This window comes from Durio zibethinus, chromosome 22, assembly GCF_047325235.1.
Source record: "Durio zibethinus cultivar Kanyao isolate XHJ-2024 chromosome 22, ASM4732523v1, whole genome shotgun sequence".
Lineage (NCBI taxonomy): Eukaryota > Viridiplantae > Streptophyta > Magnoliopsida > Malvales > Malvaceae > Durio > Durio zibethinus.
Window position 1 is genome coordinate 22,715,800 of NC_143183.1, and position 18,313 is coordinate 22,734,112.

Genomic DNA, 18,313 nt, shown 5'->3' on the forward strand with positions numbered 1-18,313 from the left:
GTAACTAAGTACCGAATATTAACATTGACAATAAACTTTAAAATTTAAGTCAAAAGTATAAACTAAGTATTTAGTAAAAACAATAATTAAAGTTAACATGGAATAAAAAAGAAAAAAAAAAGGTGTAGTAGCACTTAATAATAAATAATTATACTAATAATAATATTAAGTCAAATACAAATTGCAATAGTTTTATTTTATGTTATTCCACATTAATTTTTTTGTATTTGGAAGTGTAATTAAAAATTATATTTAAACACAAAGTAGGCAGAAAAAAATGAGAGTTGAATTTGAGGAGAATAGAATATAACGTTATAGAGCAGATATTTATATAGGGGATTTCAATTTGTTTATTTAAGAGCTGAGGTGTGACTGAGTATGGGGTGGTTGGAAAATACATAGATAGAATTAATTAATATAAAATGATGACCAAATTTTGGGTTGGAATAATTGCGCTAGCTAGCCGGAGCTGAGATGAGCCGACCAACAAACCGGACAAAGGGAAGTAAACATTTAATTTAAAATTAATTGATAATAAATAAAAAAATTAATTTAAATATAAAATAATAAAAAATTAAATATCTATTAAATATAAAATAATTTATTTTAACAAAAAAAAAAAAAAAAACAGAGATTAAATTTGCTTGATACTCTAAAGCTTAAAAACAAACTATTTATTATTATATATTTCCTAGGTAGTTTTCTTGGTTTTTATCAATTTAAGATATGTTAATAGTTTTACCATCTTAAGGCTAGTTATGCATATATACAAAATGAAATGATTTGTTCAATCATTTTTTATTGTTTGGAGGCAAGTTTATTAGGTTGTTTAGTTTATGTTTTATTAGTTGGCTTTAGGACAAATTTCGACCGTTTGCAATATTTTTAGCAAGATTAAACAATTCCCATTTAATCAATTTATATTGCCTCTTGAGCATTTCTTTCTCTCATGTAATCTTTTCTTTTCAGAAGAAACACTTTATTATTGCGTGTTTTTTTTTTATTATTATTAATTATGAAAACAAGTAGTTAGTCATAATTATTCGATCTTTGTTTTTTTATAAAAAAGAAACTAAGAATCAGGTGAAAATTTTTGCCTTTGTGTTAGCAAATGAATTGAAAAACTTTTTTATTAAAGAGAAAGAATGACTATGTTTCTTTTTCTGACAAAAAAACTTTTACCTTTTATGAATCATAGTTTTTTTTTTTTTTCTTTTTAATTCTCCACGCGTAATAATATGTGTTTTATCTTAGAATGAGATATTTATATTTGATATATATGGAGGTCCAAAGTCATGTCTTAATTAAAAAAAAAGTTATATATCCAAAGTTCACTAGCGTGTAAATATTTTGACGACTATTATACGGTAGTTTGTAATACCAAGTGTAATTCAAAGTTCACTTACGTGCCTTATCAAAGTAAAAGTGTTTACTATAATTTTCAATTCTTTTACGTTTTCATTTCATGATTTTTCTTTTCTTCTCTGTTTTATCTTATCTTAAGAATTTATATGCTAAATCATAAATATATATTTATTTTATTAATTTAAATTATTTTTATTGTACATTTTTTGTTTTTATTCTTATGCTTCTATTCTTATATTTAACACAAAAATAAGTTGTGCACCACATGAGATTAAAATTAGTTGAATTAAAATAAATTATATTGTGACGTTTTTAATTTTACATTAAAAGAATATGTGATTATAATATGATATATATATATTAATGACTTAAATTTAAATCTGTAAAATATATTTTATAAGATAAAATCGTAAAATTTTTAAATTAAAATAAATAATATTTTATAGGTTGAATGTGAATCTTCATATATACAAAATACAGATGACACATTAATATATATATATATATATATATATATATACACATTCACACACACATGCACATATATGTCATCATGTTTTTGTGTTTTCCAGTCTTCTTTGTTATGGTTGTAGAAGATTTACTAGCAAGTGCATTTGTGTTTCTTGAATAATTGGGTTAAACATCCATAACTCTTTTTTCCGGAAATTTGATACCTGTTACTAATAATGTTTGTTAAGTGATAATTTGATAAGAAAAATTGCATCCACATACATGCAGCTTACACTAGCTAGTATAATCCAATATACAATCTTATCATTGAGTGAGGATCAATTGTATAGAGTATCAAATATTAAACCCTTGATTATTAAACGAACATGAACTAAGAGTCATATATATATATATATTATATATATATAGAAAGCCATGAGCTATGGAGCAGCGCAAATGGAGAATTATTTCTTGTACAACTAGAAGGTTATGTGAGACGTCAGACTCAAGTTGAGGTTTGATGAATGATAATATTTTGATGGTTTTCTCATGGAAATAAATCCCAGCGATATCCACATGGCCAAAAGATTATATTTTGACGGGGTTGATTTATACTTTCACACTTTTGTAACAACTCTATTAACAAGTCTTTTGCAGGAAGAGACGGAGACGTTGCTCCAACCGCTGCATTCCTGGACTTGGGTGGTGCATTATCCTATATATTGACTTTGCTCTTTACAGCATCGGCCTTATCGCCACCTCCCTTTATCAGATGAATTGGATATATGATTTCAAAGTCAAATAAAAGAGCTTGGTAGGCAACAGTTAAATTAGGGAGAAATTCACAGCAAAGAAGATTGAATCTGGGTCATTGTTTTTCAACGTTTGCGGGACGGAAAAAGATATGTGGTGCGGAGTGGATGTATTTTCACTTTGCCTTTTTGAAATGACCAGGACAAGTTGAAGAAAAAGTGAAGGCGGTCTCTGTCCTAATTTAGAGCTTGTGGCAAAGGACATCCCGTGAATCACTAGCTAGGATTTCACTCACGCCACAAGCTGGCTGGATATCTATTGGATTCTTTTATGCTATCTATTACAGCAGTTGATGATTGCCTTCGCCGGCTTCATGCGGTCACATTCAAATCAAATAAACATAACCTAACCAAGGCTGCAAATTATGGTTCTCATCACTTGCTCCTACAAGTTTCCCCCTCTTCTAGTTCGAGCCAAAAATTGCTTTGGTGATATCGATTCCACCCATGGATCCCTATTCCTCGTTAATAAATTCTGAAATAATTAAACTATGAATCCTTCAAAACTAAAATCAAACACTAGTTTCAAATCCGAATTCATGTCATACATGCTTTTATTACAAAATTAAAAGAAGAAGAAGATCAAATCAGCATCTTCCTTGGAGATATTAAAGAATCAAGAGTATAACAACCAACAAGGAAGCTTTCTACTCTTAGCAATCCAATCAAAAAATTTAGAAATTATACAAAAAGAAATATTAGGCAGGATTTGTAGCTGATGTTAAATTCAGTAATGTAATATAAAAACTAAATTTCTCAAAGGATAGGAAGAGCACTGTTACTAATAACATTAAAAAGCATCTGCTTGAATATTAAGTAACACAACACAACAATGGAAAAAGCTTCTTTATGTTATGTTGATGATAACGTAGTCACGGGATTAAGATGATAAATGGCCGCCGAGGAAAAGAAAACACGGAGTTGAACGGAGAAACAAATAAAACAGTTGGGGTTGGGGAGAAAGAATTGGCTTCGGAGTTACAACCACTAATAAAGTACTAAGTAGTATTGTTTTAAACAAACCAACTGAAACATGGGGCTTTGTCCACATCGAATATTCAGAATCATTAGCCAATAAAACCAAAGTGTTTTAAATAAAAAAAAAAAGAGAAAAACAAATTACTCCGTATTAATCTGAACGTCTCCAGGTGTTAAACCCACAGAAATAACAGCTATTAATTGATTCGGTCACCACCACTCACCATCGCACATTTTTACTATTAACAGTTACCAGAGGACCAGAGGTTTTCAGTTTTCACCTGGGCAGGCCAGGCAAGGCCTTAGCTCCCATGCTAGTACGAGTAGTAAAATTCTAAACTTTGATTAATTGAGGTAGAGGCAGAGGAGATGAAGAAGGACCTCCTGCAGACGTAACCCACTTGTCCACTCTTTTTCCTTTTCTCTTTTCTTTGTTTTTTTTTTTTTTTTCATTCTCTCTCTCCCTCTCTCTTGGTTTATATATTTTATCGGACGTTACGTTATCCCATTAAAATTTTGGGTGTTTCCGGTTCTGTATAATCTTCAATCATCTATGTTGGTTTGGCATTCCCTGCACAAGATTTCTGGAATTGCACGTTCCTCGCCTGGCTGAAAGGTCTCAAGGTCTAGCTGAATTGTAATCGTACCTGATGGCGGCTAAGAAAGCGTGCGAGTCTTTCTCCAAGAGCTTAATAGAGGAGGTTCAGAAATGGGGTTGCATGAAGCAGACAGGGGTCAGCTTGAGGTACATGATGGAGTTTGGGTCCAAACCCACTGAACGAAACTTGTTGATTTCGGGTCAGTTTCTCCACAAGGAGCTCCCCATTAGGATTGCCCGGAGAGCTATTGAGCTCGAGACCCTCCCTTATGGCCTTTCTGACAAGCCTGCTGTTTTGAAGGTTCCTTCTTTTTCTTTCAATTTCATGTCTTCCATGCGTTCCTGCTATTTTCTACAACCCACTGCTCCATTTTTGGTGTCAAAGTTCTGATTTTTCATTTTGCCAAAATGAGTATTTATCACAACTTCAACTTCTCTGGCCTTTCTTTTTCTTTTTCTCCTTTGAATATCTGATTCTGCATGCTGGATCTTAGCCTTTAATTAAATAATTAGTTCTAATTCATTTTTACTGTACACGGAGATTCTTCCTGTCTCTGCCTTCTGATTTTCAATTTATTTGTTGCGCGGTCTTCCATGCCCTTTACATACCCTTTACATACGTTTCCATACAAGCATATGCCTGCTTTGCTGCTAACTGCGGACTTTTTAGGGCCTCTAATGGAATCATTGATAAATTCTTTATACCCTGATTTATCTCTTCAGGCCATCTTTTTTTAGACAGATATGTTACTTAAACGGTACTTATCTGAGAACATTCTGATTTCATTTCTGCATGCTGCTTTGCTTTCTACCTGCTCTCATCGTACTATCTGACCTCATCTTGGAATCATATTCTTGCAATAGAATCTAAAATCAGCGTAATTTCACTTAAATCTGGTTTGTTTTTTCATCTAACTCTTCTCCGTTCAATTTGACCCTCGGATTACTTGCTATGTGGGGGAGGATTTTGTTTTGAATTAAGAGATGGTTTACAAGATGATAGATCAAGTCTTAAATTTTGAAGATCTGAAGTGATAACTCATTTACTCGTCATTCTTAGGTGCGAGACTGGTATTTGGATTCCTTTCGTGACTTAAGATCTTTTCCTGAGATTAAGGATACAAATGATGAGAAGGAATTTACACAAATGATCAAGGCTATCAAGGTGAGACACAACAATGTGGTCCCTATGATGGCTTTGGGGGTTCAACAGTTGAAGAAAGGCATGGATCCAAAGATTGTTCATGAGGATCTTGATGAGATTCATCAGTTTCTAGATCGATTTTACATGTCAAGAATTGGAATTCGCATGCTTATTGGTTAGTTTCAATTCATTTGCTTAAGTATGATAACCTGTTCTTTTCTTGAAGCAACACCTACTGGCAACTATTTTTCATTTTTGCATTTGTTACTGTTTCTTGGAGCCTGGTTTAAACACTGTCACATGTTTAAAATTTGGTGAAACCAGGGCAGCATGTGGAGTTGCACAACCCTAATCCTCCTCCACATTGTGTGGGCTATATACATACAAAAATGTCTCCAGTGGAGGTGGCACAAAATGCTAGTGAGGATGCTCGTGCTATTTGTTTGCGAGAGTATGGAAGTGCACCTGATATTAATATCTATGGTGATCCCAATTTTACATTCCCGTAAGTTGATTTTATCTCACTTTGGTTGAGTTTGCTTCATTTCAGTTTCATCTAGATTTTTCATCTCTTTTATTTTCACTACACTTTTAGATATGGATTCTTCGAGCTGTTCTGGGTCTTTAGTTCAATCATAATTATGGTATCAATGATCCTTTGCTTTCTGTTCTCTGAATCATCTGTTTCTTGCATAACAGGTACGTACCAACACACTTGCATCTTATGGTATTTGAGTTGGTCAAAAACTCCTTGCGTGCTGTCCAAGAGCGTTTTATGGATTCAGATAAAATTGCACCACCTGTACGGATAATAGTTGCTGAGGGAATTGAGGATGTAACTATAAAGGTAGTTTGTCATGCTCAACATTATCCATAGAATTTCTTGCAAATTTCTTATCTTGGTTGAGGGCATGAGGATTTAAAGTTTTTGAAATGTACCATCTAACATATAGATATGTGATTCCAGTCTTTGTCTAAGAATATGACTTGGTATCATTGGCAATATAGGTCTCAGATGAGGGGGGCGGCATACCAAGAAGTGGTCTTCCCAAAATTTTCACATACCTTTATAGTACTGCCAAAAACCCATTGGATGAGTACTTAGATCTGGGAACGGCTGATACAGTAACAATGGCTGGATATGGTTATGGGTTACCAATAAGCCGCTTGTATGCTAGGTATTTTGGAGGGGATCTTCAAGTTATCTCTATGGAAGGATATGGTGAGTGCAGTTTCCTAAATTTTGACCGCATAAACACTTAAATTGCTTGTGACATTAAGGTCAATCTCTGTCTTGACAATGGAACTGTTTTGCTTGTAAGCATTTGATTGACATCACACTTATGTTTGCATATGTTTGCACGTATTCTTGCTGATATATTTTTGTGTGCCATCATATGACATGAGCTCGCTCTAGAAAGTTTTCCCTTGTCATCAAGGGGAAACTGTATTGCGTTATGCAACAAAACTTTCATTTTCTGTAACATTGAAATAACAAGGAGCTTCAATATCAGTGTTTCTGTGTGAAAGACAGTATAGAAACCTTGATAATCTTCAAGTACAAAAAATGCAATTATAAAATAGGAATTACTAGAAGGTCCTAGTTTTATTCATGTTGCAAACAGGGAATTACCTCATAACTAATAGTTAATGCAAAGAGAGTTTCGTGAAGCATTTCGTCCCATCTTAACTTTAGAAATTTGAGATTTCCATGTATTATATTTTTATAGAATATTACTTTCTTATAGGTTTGCAGTCTCAATAAATGGTAAGAGTTTGCATTGTTAAAGATGGCACGTTTTCTAAATCTCAAAATCCTCAAAGTTAATAGAAAGCAACAATCGAGGCTTTACCTAGTGTTTTTATGGCCCCTCTTTAAGAGGGTTGAAGTCCAAGGTTTTAATCTCATCTCTACCCATCCGTCCAAAAAAAAAAAGAAAACTCCTATCTTCCATTAGACTTTATCATTTGTACCAAAAGGAAAAAATTTATAGAAAGAAAAAAACTTTGCACTCAAAGTTCGTAGCAGAGCAACTGATAGGCAATTAGGCATAGCAAAACAAGCAGTTTGTTGCAGTCTTGCAGATGCAGAAGAGCCACTTTTCTTGCATTTCATTATACTTTGACTGTTAGACATTACCTATTGGTTTGTCTCTGCTGGGTTAGTTGCAATTGTGGCTGCAATTAATGTGGTACAGTTTTCAAAATTATCTGTTTCTCATTATTGATAGCAATAGATGACATTGTACAGCAAATTATCAAGTTGTACCCATTTTTTTATTGTTGATTTTATAAATAGTTGGAATACTCTTTGTTTTATTATAACTACTTTTATCTTTTCCCTCGGGATGAAGAAAATGTTTGTGACTTTGCTGGGTGTTAGGATCTAGTTGCATTAAGTTGGCTTGTTTATTTCTACTTCCTAGGTGGTCTGGATTGATTCACTTGTTTTTGTTTTCTTCCAGTTAATTAACACATCAAAAAAATTCTCTCAATTGTTTGTCCAGGGACTGATGCGTATCTTCATTTGTCTCGTTTGGGAGATTCACAAGAACCCTTGCCATGATTATTCCAGTCAGAAGCAGAAGCAAATTCATAATTAATACATGGAAACATTTAATCTAGGGAAATTGTAATGCATTGCTATCAAATTTTATTCCAATAAAATTGGCAGTTGGTCTTGTATATTCGTAGAAAATTCACGTTCTACATCTGTTGGTGCAATGCAAGTACCCTTCTTTACTGCTTTTATAAGTTGGATGCTCCCTTCTCCATCATTAACTTACTACTTTTTAACATTTTCTTCGGCACCAAATAAACCTTCTATAATCTGATTGGATTCTAAACGATAGGCTACTCTAGTCTGTGTTTTGGCAACGGCAGTAGAAAAGAATGGTTTAAGATGCCTTGCTATATTATTCATTATTACTTTCTAATAATTGAGTTCTAATAACTAAAACACTATTAACTTTATCAACAGATTTCTATTAACTCTTAACAGATCACACTGCACTTCGTTTATCATTATAACTTTATGGTTCTCTATTAACACACACGCATGCGCATGAGCGCACACATACATACATACATATACATACATATATATATATATATATATATATATATATATGACATCGTTTGGAATTGTAAGTGGCCTCAAAATTGTTAGTCCATGACCAAAGAAAATTCATCAGTCTAAGTCCAATGTCCACCGTCGCTAGAAAATTGGAATACTTTTGTATTTATCTGAATTTGGGTGGACCTTGCTCGATATAAAATCGTTTTGTGTTCCATAGCCCCAAACAAATCTCACTAAGCATCAAATAGTGAAGGTTGTAAACAAGTATTCAAAACAGTATTTGCTAGATAAAGGTTGATACATTCAGGCGCCTTGCAGTTTAGTGTAAAGAGTTGTTCCGCTAACAAAATGCTAAAATATCCAGACTGAAGAATCATTAGTGGGAGCCCACAATTTTAACCTGAAAGCCCATCGATGTGTATGTATGACACTTCAAACGACTCCATAGTTCAAATTATTGCTTGGGACATTTCACAGATAAACTTTCTTTCCACTCCAGTAATCCAGAAAAGTCAAAATTCCAAGATAAGGTAGAGTATGAAAACATCAGTGCCTTCGTTGCTTTGCCCGCTTGAACGTTTGACGACCTTTTATCTTCCACTTCTCATTTCCAGCTGGTCGATTCTGTTCTTCAATCTCCTGAACCTTGCGCTTCCTATAAAATGATGACACATGTTAATGAAAAAGTGCAGCACTATTATGCAGAGGCATTCTGGCCATAATAACAACAACAACAAAATAAGAACTACTTCATTTTGAATATGAAAAAGTAGACACATGGTATTTCTCCTTCCTTCAAATTGTAGATTACCCTGGACATTAATATAAGGCCTCCCCACCCTAATACATCTCCCATTCTGAGTTCTCTGACATCTATTTTGAGAACAACTTTTTTTTTCTCCAAACAAATCAAATAGTGTTTTCAAGACCAAACTCTTGTTCAAACAAGTAATCAGGTATTCTATAATGCTATCCAGCATCTAACTGGAAACAAATGACTTCAGACGGAAGATGTTGGTCGGATATCTCACCTGTACTGCTTAACTGCTGGATCAGAAAGTAGCTCATCTGCAAGGGTTGGCTTCCTCTCCTTCTTTGTCATTCTACCTGAGTAGTAGTCCGTCACAGATTCTACCACAGTGCCTACCTGCTTGATTGTCAAAAAGAATTAGAACGCGTGGCAGATCAACCAATTAGGATGCATACAACATAAAGGAAAATAAAAATATTAGAAAAATTCATAATGTGTCAAGTATCATGCACTATGCTATCAGTTTAGTACCCTATAATAGTAAACTTGCCTGGAAATACTTGGGCAGTGCCTTGGATTTTGATTCCTTCTTATAGTGTCTCTTGGGATCAATGGCTCCCCTCAACTGTACCATATACAAACAAAAGTAGCCAAAAGTCAAGAATTGGGATCCAAGGAAAGACATGAAACATTTAAAATCCTAAGAAACAAGATTCTAAAGTAATAATTTCCCAGGGAAAACATTTTAGTGAAGTCAAATGGAAACTAAACATCAATTCATTATCTTGATAGGGTCATTAATTCCAAACGTAAATTTATGTTATGGCAATCCACCATCCTCTATGACAAAACATCATTTAAAAAGGCACGTTCCCAAAGAGACACAATTGACAAACATAAATAAACAAATAAATGCAAATAGATAAACATAGCACCACCAAACGAAATTAAAGAAGAAAAAAAGAGGAATAACGAAGGGCAGAGCACCTTGAGTAATTGAAGATCTTTCTTCAACTCAGGGGTGAGAGTTGGGGCAGGCATATCAAACCTAGCAAAGTAAGAATTGTGAGATATATGTCAGAGGAAGCAAAGAGAAAGAGGAAAGATAAGGAAGAAAAGAAGAGGAAAAATAGCAAAGAAAAAGGGTTGAAGAATAGAATACCAGGCAGCGCCAGCAGTATCTTTGACTTGCTTTCTGAGCAATTTGTTAAGCTTCGAAGGATGATTAGGCGGTAGAAAGAGGCCATCGATGAGGTGTTGATGGGGTTTCCAAAGGGCAGTGTTTAGGGGATCATTCAGGGATTTAGAAATAGACCCAGACGAGGTTTTAGATTGGAAAGGTAAAACAGGGAGCTTAGGCTCCCATGTCAGACCAATCACCGGCTTGCTTTCCGGCATTTGTTAAAGCAAGCGAATGTGAAAAAGAAAACAAAGGAAACAGAGGGAGGCAGAGAGGAAAGATAGCAGTGGATGGCGGCTTGGTGTTGGTTTATACAAAACCTAAGTTAAGCTTTTTTTTCTGTTCGAAATAAAAGGAAAAAGGAGTATATGTTAATTATTATGGTTATAAAATATTTTTTTTGACAGAAAATATTATTACATGAGTGAAGATGGAAACGCTGAACATTGAAATTGGATGGGTCGCAGTAAGTGTGAGTAAATATCTGTTTAAATTGATTTAATTCATTAAAATTGATAAAAAAAAATTGATTAATTTGATGCGATTTATTAGATGGTGATTATAATTGATTTTTTGAATCGATTAAATTAATTAAATTAATTAATTTTTATTTATAAAATTAATAATTGAAAAGGTAAAATTAATTAATTTTTTAATAAATTAAGATAAAAAATAAAAATATTCATTTTAATTTTTTTTAAAAAATATTATTAAAATTATTAATGATTTAATTTAAATAAAATTTAAATTTGAGTTTTATTAAATTAAATTTATAATTAAATAATTATTTATAATAAAAATAAAAAATTTAATTATTTAATTAAATCGTTTTAATCGAATTAATTTTAATAGATTCAATTATAATTGATTATTTAAAATTTTTAATAGATTCAATTATTTATTGAATATAAGTTAATTAATTTAGTTATTGATTTTTTTTTTAATAAAATCGGTTGGGCCGGCGAACTACTCACTCCTAAGGATGTAGGAGAGGAAGGGAGAACCGGTTGGAGAACGGTGAGTCACCAGTGGGGAAGGCTTGGTCATGGGTCAATGTATTAACTCTTGACTCGACTTGTCCCTTTTAAACTAAAATTTTATGTGTACTTTATGTTATTGAACGGAAATAAGCGAAATAAAGAAAAATGAGTAAATTAGAACATTTTTTTTAAATTTAATTTTTTTTTAAATGGAGAAAGATATCACTTATGTCATTTAAATTAGTCATTTTATTTGCAATTTTAAACCTAATCTCTCTCTTTCCCTTGATTTTTTTATCTTTTTATCTATATTTTATCCTTTATATCAAACACGATGAAAGAAATATACTGTCTTTCATTTCCTCTCCTTTCTTTTTCTCTCTCTTCTTTTTTTTTTTTTTTATCTTTCCATGTTCCTTCATTTCTACCAAGTATAATGTAAATGTTGTTTAGCACAACATCACTTGGCTTAATGATTAAGCATTTGGCTCAGTGATTAATGTAATATCCAAACTTAAAAAAGAGTAAATTCAAACTCCTTTTTCCAAATAAGAAAAAAAAAAAGAATTTGATTTTATATTCAATAAATTAATAAAACAAATTTCCCCTACATATGAACATGCGGAAGGCACTGGCTGTAGTACATAAACGGCTAAATTGCTGCTTCCTCAACATATCTGCACTTTAGACATATGTGCTTATGTGTATACTTTTAATTTGAGTCCCCCTTTCTCCCAAAAGTTTTTATTTTTTATTTTTTTTAAAAATCGTCTACATAACTAATACTATATCTGTACCATAAATAACCTATTTAAAGTTCTCTCTCAGGCTGAGATTTGAGATCCTTTAATGTTCCTTAAGACAACAAAGAACTCGTCTGTCAAGCTTCTGTGGACACCAGCTCTTGGCCCTGAGCAACACCTAAGTCATTTGATAGCTTCGTACATAACTGCAAGTATCATATTTGAATTAAAAACTGAGAATAAGATGAGAGAATTGGATTCAGTGAAGGAAAGAGGGAAATAGTGCACCTGTCTATATACTTCAGAATCACCATATGATTTTCTTAATTCAACCACGTACAAGGACGGACTTATCTCAAACACCTGACAAGGTTACAAAGACTTCAATTAGTTAATGGAGTAATTGCTGTCCAGGTTCACAAGGACCAACACGGGGTTGGAGTTTGGTTGTATAGTGATAAACTGCATAAAACAAACATTGAGTCAAAATTGACAACAAATTTTTTTGAAATTTAACAAAAGAATTACCTCAGCTGCAACTGAAAGTCTGCCAAGACATTTCTGGCCTCTCTGTTCTTGTGTTGCTTTCAACTAAAACAAAGGAGCATACAAGTTTAGCACTATATGTTGCCATTCTTATGAAGCATACCATATCTCCTAAAAGCATGTTACTACCAAATGCAGGTATCTGCTGGTGTATTGGCGCATACAAAAGATGAAGGCATACAAGCATATCTTATCTCCTGAAAGCATGTTTCTAGCAAAGGCGGGCATCTTTGAGTGTTTTGGCATACACAACAGATGAAGGTATACTAACATTTTCAATTTGTATTGGAAAAAACTTAAGCGTATTGCATTAAGCAACTATATAAAGTACTAACCCTCCCATTTCTCATTTGGACTCGAAATCCCATCTCCGTCACGATATCTTGGATCCTTGCAAGTAAATCTTTAGCCGAATGATTGGATGTAAATCTGATCTTCCTTTCAGAGACATCCTGTGCATAACTTTGCAATCAGCTATTCTGGAAATGTTGTGAATTGGGGTGATAAATAGGACTATATGCTACATTAAAATTTAAACTAACAAGAAGACCTTAGTTTTGCACTTACCTCCTCCTCAAAGAAACCAGAAAGATCTAGGCATGAGGACATTCCTATCAACTGAAAAGCATTAATGAGAGTGGGTGATTCTGAACTTCTAGTTCCATCATATGCCTACAGCAAAATAATGCTTCTATCAGTTATGTTCAAAATTTTCAAAGAGCTCATCAAAGATAAAAAAAGAAATATTTGGGTGCTCATACCACTTCATACATTGAGAAGGCTTCATCATCAATGTATATATCTTCTTCCTCATCATCAGGTACTGCAGGAATATAGTCATGCTTGAACCATTCATCATCTTTGATACCTGCCATTGTTATCCTGGTATCAGGATTTGGATCAAGAATCCTTCTTATAATGTTCTGAGCACCAGATGATAACCACTTAGGAATCCGAGTATCCCCTTTGAAAATCTTAAGTCTCACAAGAGAATTAGACATTGGAGTTGATAAGAACAAAATGATTAAAAATTTTTCAGAAAGTAGCCCTCAAATACCTTCTGATAGAGAACTGCAAGATTTCTATCATCAAAAGGGAGATATCCGGTGAGAATTACGTATAAGATGACACCACAAGACCATATGTCTGAGGTGGCACCATCATACCCTCTATTAGCGAGAATCTCTGGTGCAACATAGTTAGGACTTCCACATATTGTATGCAGTAAGCCATCCTCCTGGTATTTCAAAATGAATTTAAAAATAGAACAAAATCTTTTCTCATAAATTTCTAGTTTAGAAGAGAAGCTTACCCCAAAATGTTCAGGCAATGCACTGAGGCCAAAGTCAGATATCTTTATGTTCCCTTTTGCATCAACAAGAACATTTTCAAGCTGAAATGTAGAGAACAGATTTTAGTAACTTAACATTATGGAAAGAAGAGAAAAGGAAGACAAATTCATATAACATGTAATGTATTGTTATGATTTATGACAATTTTTTTTTTGGCTTTAACATATCAAAAGATGTTTAGAGGTGATGAAATGACCTTAAGATCCCTGTGGAAAACACCTTTGTCATGACAGTAACTAACACCATCAATTAACTGCTGGAAGAATTTTCTTCCTTCAGCTTCTGAAAGCTTCCCTTTGGATGCCTGTGATACAAAAGCAGCTAAGCAATGTAACTAATTTAATATTATTGCAGAAGGAACCCAAGAAATTCAAGTCCCTTACAATTCTGCCAAACAATTCCCCTCCAGTTGCGTATTCTAGGACCATGTAAATCTTGGTTTTGCTTGCCAAGATCTGCATGTTTATTAAGCAAAGGCATCATTAGAGCAATTCAGTAGATGATATTGACTTAGCCAGAGACGTGCAAAGTTGCAAACACATGCACATCGAAAAGCCACAACTCAAATCATTATCACCATTGACAGCTTCTTCATACTTGAATTATCATTAATTTGCTAATCTCAAGTCTCACTCCCCAAGGATACAGAGGACGGTGAAGAATAAACCCAGAAGTTGTAGCTAAAAAGCTGTCCTAGAGTCATTGGGAGTTTGAGAAAGATTTAATTTAGTGAAACTAATAGTAGGTAGTTAAAAGTAGTTTGAATTGGTTATCAGTAGATACACTGCAATTTCAAGCACAATAAATCCATTTATTTGCCCAAACAACTGCCATGAAGCATCCATTTGCACTACCTAGCTAGCATTGGATCCGTCTGCATGTAGCAATGTGATTATCAAAAAAACAAATAGCATTTAGAGGGATAAATGAGAGGCACAATATTTCAATGTCAGCCTTAACTTATTCGGAACCACCTGATTAAATAATATCGTCCAACTGTTGAACGTGATGAACCAATATTAGCCAGAAGTAGAAAGGTTGTCTCCCTCTCATAATAATAATAATACCAGATTTATAGTCCCTTTCAGACCAAAAACAAAAAAAGATTTATATCCCACGTGCAAAATTAAACCATGATGCAATACTTCTTTACACGATGCTTAGTTTGATTGGATCCTCATTTTACCAGCAAAATTCGATAAGAAAAGAATTAAAAGAAAAAAAAATCCCAGTGGTGAGTGGTGATGACTGGTTAAATTTGGTTGCCAGCTGAGGCCATGGCATTGGAGGAGTTTATAATCAGACTTTTTATGAGCACGAATTCATGCTGATGGTGGTTAAGACACGTCATTGAAGCCGACAAATTCGGAGTTGATAGATTTCCGGTTACTTGTGGAATTTGTTTAGGATACAAATTGCGGAAATTTGAAAATTCAATTAGAACACAAAAACAGAGGTACAGAATTTGGGATGAAAAGAACAACAAACCTTAATTCCTTATAACAGAGATAATTAATTAGCATCAATGGTTGAGAGAATGATAGTAAAGAAAGGCAGGCATACCTCATGTAACCGAACGACGTTAGGATGTTTGAGCAGCTTCGACGTGGCGATTTCTCTCTTTATCTGCAATTTGGATTTAGAAGACCATGGTCAATTAATCATGACGCTTAGCGGGAGAGACGAGGGAATCCCAAAAAGAAATCAGAAAAGAGAAAGCAAACAAGGCATGATAAGCCAACAATATTCAGACTCAGTAATAATCTCCATGTGCACATGCTACAAGCATTGACGAAAAACCAAAAAGTGAAAAGGAAGCAGAAAACGAATGAAAACAGCAAAGGAGAAGAAAACCCAGAACATAAAAAGGATATCTTGACGATGACTTGTGTTTTAATTTTAGATGTTATTAAGAAGAAAAAGGAAATTAAGAGATTAGTTTTTAAAAGAAAAAGAGGAATCTTAATTACCTGATCTGTGATGTTGAGTTGAATGAGTTTGGACTTGTCAAGTATCTTAACAGCGAAAAGGAGGCCGGAATGGAGGTTCTTAGCCAACTTAACTTTGGCAAAATTTCCCTCTCCAAGAGTCCTTCCTAACTCGTAATTCCCCAATTGCAAAATTCCTTTCTTCTTCTCCTCCTCTCTGCCCATTCACTAATTCTATCTCTATGAATGTAAAGTAATTCCGTTCGTCCCGATTCAGACGCGATGCAAAACTTAAACCAAAACCACCACCTCTCTCAGAGAAGAGATATATCAATACACAAAAAGACTTTTCCGCAATCTCTAACCCCTCCCTATACCTAATTTCTCATACGAAAGCCTGTCAGATCATAAATAAATACTAGGACTAGTTGGGGTTGGCATAGAAAGACAAGACAACAAACAGGACAGGAGTTCGTCTGGAAAAATATTTTGTGACTGAAGCAAACGTTGAAACTGTCCTGCTTCTGGATGTTTGAACCTGAATGGATATATACACGAGCATGCCAAGCCCGCGCCACCTCTCATCCTTATCCCATTTTCCTCTAATTAACTTTTGACGTACAAGTTTGTATTACTTGCTAACCCTAATAAAGGAAATCCTAATAACTAGGCTTTTCATTAATTAGTTATTATACTCCTCTTATTAACTTTGGCTACAAAGCATTATTTTTTGTGAAATATATTACCCAATACCCTTTAACAGTACTATAGAGTTACACTGATTAAGATATATTTATAAGAAAAAAATATGTAATTGATATATTGTTTATTATTAAATTTAATAAGAATAAAATATTAAATACAGAATTTTTTTTCTTAAATAGTGCTTGGATTTTGCTAACTTCAAATATGTCCTAAAACACAAGTTAGCAAAACCCATAATATTTTAAGTATTATCTATATTAATTAATGTATTAAAATATAGTTACAATTTTATTTTATGTGTAAGTACAAATACAAAAGGGTTAGAACAAGCCACTTTCCATTCCCCTTCGACGCCGGCATGTAATATAATAAATAAATTTTTTATATTTGATATATTGTTAATATATAAATTTTATGTATGATATTATTTATTAATAAATAAATAAATATTAATTTTTAAAATAAATATATAAAAAATTAATATTTTTAAAAAATTTATTTATTAAAAAAATAATATCATTTAATTAATTAATAATATATAAAATTTGTATAAGTAATATATTAAATATAAACACATAATAAATAATAATTACTAGGAATGTTAAAACAATTATTAAAAAAATACAACAAATAGCAAACACGAATCACCTAAACAAAATATAATCAACAATATCCATACATACCAATTGCACTGATATTTAACAATATCATATTTAAATAATTATCATGTCTAAGTTGATTGGATATGTTAATTTGATTATATATCTAAATCCAAACTTAGGATGCATGCATGCTCCTAAATCAATTACTTCTTTGTTAACATATATGTATATATATTTATATATATCCAATATTATTTTTGTTTTATGTTTTATATATTGGTAATAGTAGTTTAGTTTAGTTTTTTTTTTTTTTTTAATTAAAGGTCAAAATCTTTAAACAGATATATGAGATTTGATAGAAGGAAGGTTTGTTTTTTAGTGAATGAAATACTCTAGAAAACTCACGCATCATATACATTCAGTTAACAAGAAATTAAAGATGTGGAAATAGGAAGTGAAATTAGATTCCGAATCTTAATATTTAAGGTATTGATTTTTTGGTGAAGAAGAAACTTGAAAAGAAAACAAAAAGGTAGAGTGCAGGTCTTAATGCGTGAAGTGTAGTTGTTTATTATTATTGTTATTATTATTATTATTATGTTGATCAATATTTCATTGAGATTGTACAATTAATTAAGCAACTTAGTTACGTGGAAGACTTTCCTCTCAATCATTCAACATTGGTATATATGCCGACAAAACTATTAACTACGAGTCTCTCTCAAACAATTATAATATTGTTAATACTATTACCAAAGTTAATATTAAACTAAATATATATAAAAAAAAAAGAAAAACGTTCTCAACAGAACAGATCATCCAAAACAAGCATTTGGGCCATGCAAAGCACATGCTCACTTGGATTCCTGACGTATATGTTACTGCATGATTAATAAGGACTAAGCTTGGCTCAAAATAGATACATGTTGATAGCTAGCATCTAGATATATACATGTTGATTTCATTGGAGATCACATCTAACAAACTTTTTGGCTCAAAATACACCATGAAGCAGGCCGCGCACTAATTATCCTTAGATTGGTTTGACATGTCACTTCTTTATTCTCAATCGCCAAGCTGTAATTAATTTACCACATATT

General features: G+C 32.8%; 3 protein-coding genes across 17 annotated transcripts; 1 reads left to right on the forward strand and 2 right to left on the reverse strand.

The window, feature by feature from the left end:
* The first annotated feature begins 2,566 nt into the window (after positions 1 to 2,566).
* PDK (pyruvate dehydrogenase kinase) lies at positions 2,567 to 8,101 on the forward strand. Its single transcript, XM_022905048.2, has 6 exons — positions 2,567 to 4,504; positions 5,264 to 5,522; positions 5,672 to 5,852; positions 6,047 to 6,194; positions 6,356 to 6,569; positions 7,855 to 8,101. Exons 1-6 carry the CDS (start codon positions 4,256 to 4,258, stop codon positions 7,911 to 7,913), a joined length of 1,110 nt encoding a protein of 369 aa, XP_022760783.1. The 5' UTR covers positions 2,567 to 4,255; the 3' UTR covers positions 7,914 to 8,101.
* A 464-nt stretch (positions 8,102 to 8,565) lies between these two features.
* Positions 8,566 to 10,713, reverse strand: LOC111306987 (Fcf2 pre-rRNA processing protein). Of its 2 annotated transcripts, none has more exons than XM_022905055.2 (5): positions 10,340 to 10,711; positions 10,165 to 10,225; positions 9,728 to 9,802; positions 9,458 to 9,573; positions 8,566 to 9,081 (listed from the first exon to the last, which is right to left on the reverse strand). In XM_022905055.2, exons 1-5 carry the CDS (start codon positions 10,573 to 10,575, stop codon positions 8,973 to 8,975), a joined length of 597 nt encoding a protein of 198 aa, XP_022760790.1. In that variant the 5' UTR covers positions 10,576 to 10,711; the 3' UTR covers positions 8,566 to 8,972. The 2 variants fall into 2 exon arrangements, with proteins under 2 accessions (XP_022760790.1, XP_089607729.1); XM_089751603.1 differs by having other exon boundaries at positions 8,844 to 9,081; positions 9,458 to 9,569; positions 9,724 to 9,802; positions 10,340 to 10,713.
* Positions 10,714 to 11,886: 1,173 nt separating this feature from the next.
* Positions 11,887 to 16,426, reverse strand: LOC111306986 (CBL-interacting serine/threonine-protein kinase 1-like). 14 transcript variants are annotated; one of them, XR_016331964.1, is made up of 12 exons: positions 15,949 to 16,426; positions 15,542 to 15,604; positions 14,362 to 14,433; positions 14,175 to 14,282; positions 13,939 to 14,019; positions 13,684 to 13,863; positions 13,388 to 13,549; positions 13,194 to 13,298; positions 12,962 to 13,078; positions 12,609 to 12,671; positions 12,369 to 12,461; positions 11,887 to 12,286 (listed from the first exon to the last, which is right to left on the reverse strand). XR_016331964.1 is itself a non-coding variant. In XM_022905050.2 (12 exons), exons 1-12 carry the CDS (start codon positions 16,129 to 16,131, stop codon positions 12,218 to 12,220), a joined length of 1,278 nt encoding a protein of 425 aa, XP_022760785.1. In that variant the 5' UTR covers positions 16,132 to 16,426; the 3' UTR covers positions 11,887 to 12,217. The 14 variants fall into 14 exon arrangements, 6 of the variants coding, with proteins under 6 accessions (XP_022760785.1, XP_022760784.1, XP_089607727.1 ...); XR_016331961.1 differs by having other exon boundaries at positions 12,369 to 12,542; XR_016331962.1 differs by having other exon boundaries at positions 13,388 to 13,600.
* Between the last annotated feature and the right edge of the window lie 1,887 nt (positions 16,427 to 18,313).

Coding starts and splice junctions, on each gene's coding strand:
- PDK (XM_022905048.2), top strand. CDS start 4,256: ATGGCGGCTAAGAAAGCGTGCGAGTCTTTCTCCAAGAGCTTAATAGAG. Junction 5,523..5,671: donor TGGAATTCGCATGCTTATTG/GTTAGTTTCAAT, acceptor TGGTGAAACCAG/GGCAGCATGTGGAGTTGCAC. Junction 5,853..6,046: donor GATCCCAATTTTACATTCCC/GTAAGTTGATTT, acceptor CTTGCATAACAG/GTACGTACCAACACACTTGC.
- LOC111306987 (XM_022905055.2), bottom strand. CDS start 10,575: ATGCCGGAAAGCAAGCCGGTGATTGGTCTGACATGGGAGCCTAAGCTC. Junction 10,226..10,339: donor GATACTGCTGGCGCTGCCTG/GTATTCTATTCT, acceptor TTACTTTGCTAG/GTTTGATATGCCTGCCCCAA. Junction 9,803..10,164: donor AAGATCTTCAATTACTCAAG/GTGCTCTGCCCT, acceptor TATATGGTACAG/TTGAGGGGAGCCATTGATCC.
- LOC111306986 (XM_022905049.2), bottom strand. CDS start 16,131: ATGGGCAGAGAGGAGGAGAAGAAGAAAGGAATTTTGCAATTGGGGAAT. Junction 14,020..14,174: donor TTTTCCACAGGGATCTTAAG/GTCATTTCATCA, acceptor TCTACATTTCAG/CTTGAAAATGTTCTTGTTGA. Junction 13,079..13,193: donor CTGGTTTCTTTGAGGAGGAG/GTAAGTGCAAAA, acceptor AGTTATGCACAG/GATGTCTCTGAAAGGAAGAT.